Source organism: Corvus brachyrhynchos, unplaced genomic scaffold, assembly GCF_000691975.1.
Source record: "Corvus brachyrhynchos isolate BGI_N302 unplaced genomic scaffold, ASM69197v1 scaffold450, whole genome shotgun sequence".
In the NCBI taxonomy this organism is placed as follows: Eukaryota; Metazoa; Chordata; class Aves; order Passeriformes; family Corvidae; genus Corvus; species Corvus brachyrhynchos.
The window spans coordinates 503218-510426 of record NW_008235749.1 but is presented as its reverse complement, the minus strand read 5'-3'; the positions used below and the strand labels follow the sequence as shown (position 1 = coordinate 510426).

The window sequence follows — 7209 nt, the reverse complement described above, 5'->3', positions numbered from 1 at the left end:
GTTGTGTTGGCAGCTGGTGCGGGAAGCGAGGTGGTCCGGGTGAGATTGCTGCTCCGCTCTCTCCCGTGTCCCTTTTAACTGTGCTTAAAGGGGGTCCCACTCTATGGAAGGCTGAGACATGGTGCTGGGAGGACTGGAGAACAAACAATGCAAGCAGCTGCAATGCCCAAAAGCTGTGGGCGAGAGCCTGGAGTGGGCAGCAGCACTGCCTCAATAGGGAAGAGGAAAGGCATGGCGGTGATTTTGGGAAATAAAAAGTGGAAGGGCTGAATTGCAGCCTAATTTTTCAACAATGAGCTCATTAAACACCAGCCTTGTAAGCAGGAAAAGCTAGGCTTTGCAGTTGAATGTTAATCAGCTGGTCAATGTAGCTGGAAAGCATTGCATACCCTGTGAGAGCTGCTGATGCCAAAGGGGGAAGAAGGTGGGCTGCATGCTCCCCTGTTTTGTTTCCTAGACAGGCAGCCAGAAAACCCTGTCCTGGTGCTCACTGCTACAGGCACCTGAGGTTTGCAGTGGCAGAGGAGCTGGTCTTTGGTCCATCTGCTGCCAGTGACCTGTCTCAACTATTGGCTGACATCACATGCTCCATGAGGAGAGGAAATGTTCCTCTTAATTCCTGTCAGTCAGAGCTTGAGTTAATGTGATTAAGGCTTTAATTCTCTGTATGGCTTATTGGCCCTGGCCACCACAACTCAGAGTCTTTCTTACATGCCTCTTTCAAAGGCTTATTTTTTTCCCTTTAGTATCTTCTCACTGCCACAGGATGCCAGGTTTCTGCTATGAAACTGCCCATCCAAAAAAAAAAAAAAAAGTTGCTTATCAGTTTAGTGGGACTTGTAAATCTGTAGTTCAGACTAAATTTGAGCCTGTGATCCTGTGCATGGTGTGGGCTGGGTCGTGGTGCTTCAGCTGAAAAGATGTCCGGGTGATACCAGCTACCCTGAATGCCTGTCAGGGCATCCCATGGTATGGATGGTGGCTGTGACTGCCAGGGTGGAAGCAAAGAACTCCTCTGAAAGTGGGACTCCCCATAATACGGTGTTCTGTCCAGTGCTGTGTACTGCTGGCTATGCCAGGAGCATCCTTCTAAAGCAGAAAAGATGCTCTTTGCTTTGGCTGCCACAGTTGGGCTCACTTTTTCTCGTCTCTTGTCCAAGCCTCCTCTTGTCAGCATCTCTCCTTTTTGACCCCATTCCACTGGAGGTGGGGTGCAGGTATCTGCTGGAGTGCTGGGTGCAAGCAGCTCTCAGGGTGGATATTTTTTTGGCAGAGAGACCAGGAAGTCTACAGCTCAGGCTAATTATAATGTGACCCAATTAGCTGCCTATTCTGACAATGTGTGAGGACTGTGGTAACCACAATAACCTCTCTTTCTCGAGTCATCTAAGCGAACTCTCAGGGCCTCTGAAGTCTCACAGCTCCCCTTGGTGCCGTCTTTGTCCAGGAAAGTGGCAGAGGGGAGTGTGAAAGCCAGGCAGTGAGGCTGTGCCTGGCAGGAATGACCTTTATGAGAGATGTAAGGGGGAGGAAAACAGACAGGACCTTCATCTGTGGGGTGCGAGGGAGTGGAGAAATTCCAGTCTTGCTATTGCTTCTGTATCTAGGGAATTTTGTGTGTTGCCCACACATTGCGCAAGTGCCTTGCATCTGGCTGGTGGGAGAAGCTGTGATGTCCCCTTGCCCTCCTAGAGCCATTTAGGAGCCCCTTTGCCAGGTGCCCTGGCCTTGTCTGACATGCTGCAGCAGGCTTGATCTCTCCAGAGTTGCCATGTGCTCCGTGTGACCGGCTGTCTGTGGACTCCCAGTGGGCAGGGAGGTTATTCCCATGGGGGGACTCAACCACCCAGCCTGGGTCTGCAGGTCTTGCCCAGCATCTTGGAGAACATCTTAGTGGAGGAGACTCATCCTGCTCTCACATCCCTCCAAGAGCAGGAGAGCTCCTTCTATCTGGGCTGGGGAGGATGAAGCTGCACGTGGCCGAGGAGTCTGTTCCTGTCCTGACCCTGGTATGGAGGAATTGCTCCCAAAGCTCTTTGCAATAGAACAGAATATTCCATTTGGAATGGACCACCAATGATCACATCTAGTTCAACTGCCTGATTGCTTCAGGGCTGATCAAAAGTTAAGGCTTGTTATTAAGGGCATTGTCCAAATGTCTCTTAAACACTGACAGGCTTGGGGCCCTGACCACCTTTCTATGAAGCCTGTTCCAGGGTCTGACAGCCCTCTCAGGCTCAAGGAAAGGCTTCCTCAGGTCCAGTCTGATCCTCCTCTGAGGCAGTTTTGAACCATTCCCATTTATCCTATCACTGGATATCAGGGAGCAGAGATCAGCACTGCCTTCTCCATGTAAGGTGAAACACAATGCTCAGAGGAAATAAAGTCCTACTTAGAAAGGATTTGAAATATTTAAGTGGAGATTATTACTTCAGCACCATTATTCCAATTGCTTTATTTCAAAACCTCAGTTAGGCACACATTGCAGCATACAGGAACTGCAGATCAAAGTACAGGTGCCCATAATGTGTGGAGCAAGTTAAGGTACAGCAAACACATACAGGGAGGGCAGGTTTTCATTCCAGCTTTTTCCAAGAAATGTAAATGTTTAGAAACTGCTCTTTGATCCTTCAGGATCTGGGATTTCTCACTCAATTGTCCTTTTTTTATTAAGTGGGGTTTTAGAGGCAGCTGGAGGATGACTGCAGAGTCAATACAGGTGATGCAGTCCTTGGCATCTCCTTTCTCCTCCCTTCCTGATCCCTCTTTCTTCTGTGATGTAACCCCCCAGCAGCTGTGTAACACCAGTGCAATGCTTGTACTTGGGCAGTAATTGTGTGTGACAGACTCCATGCTCTCAAGCAAGTCTGGTCAGCAAGCATTCCCTCCTTCCCCCTGATTTTGTGTCCTCCTTTCCTCTCCTGGTGCTTCGGCAGCCAGGCACACTCTGCAGTCCGGGTGGAAGCAAGCCAGCCTGGGAATCTGGGTGCATCCTTGTTGCAGCAGATTTTGGCAGCTGCTGCTGTGTCTCATCTGCTGCCAGGAGCGCTGCTGTGGCGGCAGCGTGGCAAAGCTTTATCACAGCTGCCACGGTGCCTGTACCTGCCTGCGGCATCCCAGCTGTCGCAGGTGGGACCTGCCATGCCCATAGCACTGACCTGCTGCTGGACTGGCCTGCCTGTGATGTGAGGTGGCTGTGCCTGTTGGCACAATTCCCCTCTCTCTGTAATGCCTGCACATCACCCGGGTGAGGCTTGGCTCATGCCCCAGGGAGCTTTGAGCCTGAAGGAAACGAAGCTCTGGTGTCATGGCAGGACAGCGGGTGATGGCAGGGCTGGCCCGGCGCCTGAGTGCTGTGTGCTCTTGCTGTACCACTCCTGGAGTACAGGATGGGATGGCTCCCGTGGATGCTGGGCAGTGTTTAACTTGCCCTGGTGCCCTCTTCCAGCTCTGCCTGTGAGGGTGATGGCTGTCCATCACCAGGGCATGCTGTGCTGCAGGCAGCTGTGTGTGAGAGGCATCCGGGGCTGGCTGAGCCCAGGGCCCTGAAAGGGCGCTCCCAAAAAGCAGACAGGGGAGCTTTATGATCTCTCTAAAGGCAGACTTTGGGGTCTTTGGTAGGACTGAGGTGTGCTGGGAGCAGCAGCTGACCAGCAAGGTGCAGTCTGCATTGTGCCCCACAGTGTTGAATTCCTGTGGTCTGCTTGGGGGGTAGTGGGGAATGAATTGTGCTGTCTCTTGTGCCCTATAAATAAGCCTCTCCCTAAATAGTCTGGCTGCACAGCAGCCGAGTGGCTGTACCCAGGTCCTAAAATAGTTGGGCTGTTTTAGGAGGCGAGGGGGGCAGGGCGGGAATGTAGCAGTTTGCAGGGCACTGCCATTGGGTTTGGCTGTCTGGCTGTCCCTGAGTGCAGGGACTGGTAACCTGATTTCTGGGTGCTTCTCAACACCAGCTGTACTCCGGGCCAGCGTGCTCAACACCCATTCTGTGTCTGGTACAGCGTGCTGCTCTGCCAGGCCTGCTGTTGGCAAGACCCCATTTCTCACAATCCTGGCTTTGTCCTGCCTCTCTGCCGGGATGAGCCCGGAAGCTGTGCCCCATGCTTAACCCTTTCAGGGTGGCGTACTGGCCCCTGGGCCGGTGTTTAGCTGCAGGTAGTGTCCATAACAGGAGGGTGAGATGAGCACAGCAGGCACAGGCTGGGCTTGTGCCCTACTTCTGCCTTCCTCTCTGTTACCCAGAACTTCCATGTGGGGCTGGGCAGTGTCCCAACCCCAGATGGGCAGCCCTTGGAGGGGGGGACCTTGGTATTATTTTGCTTCTGCACCCAGCCAAAGGGCAGCATGAGCCTGCTGGGCCCCCAGAAAACCCAACCCCAGGTGCCTCTCTGCCATTACACATTCTGCTGCTTTGTCTAATCAAAGGCACTGTGTCTCCAACCACCTTACTCTGGAGGAACAACTCTGCACCCTTTCTCCCAAACTTGAAAGAAAAGCAAACTGACGATTAAATATTGCACTTACTATGCTTCTGTGATGTCTTGGAAGTGCATTTCAGTGCTGGGCTGGGTAATGCTGTGATTGTGCCTTAATTAACTGACACCTTCCTTGCTGTGAAGAACCTGCTGCACTTCCTCCCTGTGACATACCAGGTCTGTGACCTGGTTTCTGCTTTGATGGAGGCTTCTTTCCTAGTTTTTCAGAAAGCTGTCCAGCCTAGTGGGCTCATGGGTTTGCTGGGTACAGAGAGTGCAGGCAGATTGGTAACGGGGGCTCTGTGCCAGCCTAGTCTGGGAGTTATGTCCCTGTCATGGGGAGTCTCTTGGTCCTGTGACCCTTGGAAAGTAAGAGCCACAAGGAGTATCAGAAATAGTTGTGGGGATGGTGGGACTCGGGAAAGTCATGGAGGCCACCCTAGTTTGGGGAAAAAGCATGCTGTGCCTGTGCTCATGAAGGCAGGGGCAGAGATCTTGGCTGCAGCCCTGCCTTGTGCTGCCCACACCTGTATGCTGTTTGCGCTTGGTGGCTTTGTTTCATGCCTTCCTTTGCCACAGCTTCCTCTGTGGCTGTGAGGTTTCTAAGCTGGAAAGAGCTTTCTTCCAGGGTAACCACAACTGTGCAGATCTCTGTCTGGGATGGCTACAGCCCTCATTTCTTTAGAAGAGAGCTAACAGTCAGTGAAGGATGATGGGTGGGAGGATTTGTCTGGCTCCTGCCCACTGGAAAGCTTCAGCACCGTGCCTAGGGTTTCCTTCTGAATGGTTAAAAGGATTTAACTCTGTCAGGGTTGAGATGGTGGCGGCGGGGCAGTGGCAGGCTGTGTGCGAGGCCTGAGCCCAGCTTGGGAGACTCTGCCCTGTCCTCTCCTGTGAAGCCCTAGCTCTGTGCTGAACCCCGATGGCAGGACCAGGATGAAAGACAGGCTGATAACAGAGCGCCGTCCCCGCAGCCTTTGGACTTTGAAAGCCGGTGATAGCCCTGCTGGGTGTGAAGTGCTGGTCGATGGGTGGGCCGGATGCTTTACTCACACTTACAACAGATGTTGGGAGGAATTGGTGCAGAGTCCTAGGCTGTGCACAGCAGATCACTCACTGCCTCCCCATCTCTAAAGCATTCCTCCCCTTGCATGGGTGCTCTCCTCTGAAGAGTCCTTACAGTCCTTGCTGCTCCATTGGGAGCATGGTCCCACTCTAGTCTTGCTTCTGGAGGTGGGCCCTGGTTTCATCTGCCAGCCTGGCCCTTTAGTGCAGCCCTGGCACCACAGCCCTGGCTGGGATTGCTGTGCTCCCCTGGGGCTGTCTTTCTGCTCTGCCTGGGGACACAGAATAAACAGCTGCCCTCAAGCACGGTGCTTATTGTGGTACAAAATCGTTTTGGAGAGGAAAGATCTTAACAGCTAGAGGGGGGGAGTTTTGCTTACAAAAAAAGGAATGCTTTCTGCCAAGAGGTTCTGCTTGGTCTCTGTTCCTTGTTTCTCCTTGAAGTTAGCAGGAAACCTAGCAGCAGCTGACTCTGCATGCCTTTGCCTCACCGTGTTGGTGCATGGTGTAAGCTGCGTGCAAGTAACCTTTGTGCTGGACAGGCAAGTGGATGAAATGGAAATCCCTCTGAGATAAGCTGAGTTCCTCCATGTTCCTTCTGTGTGGGTGGTTTGGTCTGAGCTCCCCTGAGTACTTCTCTGTCTGGTGAGACAGCTCTGAAAGCTGACAGCTACTTCCCTGAGCTTAATATATCTCAGCACTAGCCATGTCATGCAGCTTCCCCACTTCCCTGAGCTTTGAACCACACAGTGACTTTATCCATGTGCACAGTTCCTCTTCTGGGGAGATGAGTATGGGGATGATGATGGTTGACCCCTTCCCCTTTGCACCCTGCAGGTATGACTCGGGACGGGATGGATATATCGACCTGATGGAGCTGAAGTTGATGATGGAAAAGCTGGGAGCCCCACAGACCCACCTGGGGCTGAAGAACATGATCAAGGAGGTGGATGAAGACTTTGATGGGAAGCTCAGCTTCCGTGAGGTGAGGGTGGCTGCAGTAACAGACTGGGATGTGGCTGTGGGGTGAAAGGAGGAGGCAGCTGGGCCCAGTACTCTGCCCTCTCCCCTCTGTGTTTTTCTAGTGGTGGGGTGCAGTGGAGAAACCGGTGAGCTTCCCCATGCCAAGGGTGCGGAGCATTGTTAGCCTCCGTCTCCACGTGGCAGTCGTGGTACCTGATGCCAAAGCTCTCCAACCTCCCTGCTTGCTTTGGGAGCACATTTGAGCCCTGTTGCAGCTGCTGGGAGTGCTTGCTGAGCTCCCTGTTGCAGCTGGAGGGAGTTATATCCCTTCTGTTTCCAGGTCTCATTACTTGGCTCCTGTGGTACAGGAGCTCAGGCCTCATTTCAGGTGCAGTGCAGGAGCTGTGCTTGGAGCAGCTCGTCTCATGGAGCACATGTATTGGGACCCTCTCTGCATCATGCAGTTACCAGCCATGGCAAGCTTTATTGAGGGGTGGTCACCTCCCTGCAGCAAGGAATAAATATGGGGATGCAGCAGTTTGGTACTGCATGCTGGCTCAGCAGGGACACAGCTCAAACTGGTCTGTCTGTTACCAGTGTACTGTGACAGCTGGGAGGACAGGCCAGGATCCTCTGCCAGGCAGAGGAAGAGAGGAAATTTTAGCAGTGACCTGCATGCACTCAGGGGTACCCAAATCATCTCAGC

General features: G+C 52.9%; 1 protein-coding gene across 1 annotated transcript in view; it reads left to right on the top strand.

Annotated features, from left to right (window-relative positions):
• The first annotated feature begins 6340 nt into the window (after window positions 1-6340).
• The window catches only part of EFHD1 (EF-hand domain family member D1), an 8702-nt gene continuing 7833 nt past the window's right edge, over window positions 6341-7209 (top strand). The window contains exon 1 of the mRNA XM_008644488.2: window positions 6341-6525. Within this exon, the coding sequence (XP_008642710.1) occupies window positions 6343-6525 (183 nt within the window). The 5' untranslated portion in view covers window positions 6341-6342. The remainder of the gene's footprint in view (window positions 6526-7209) is intronic.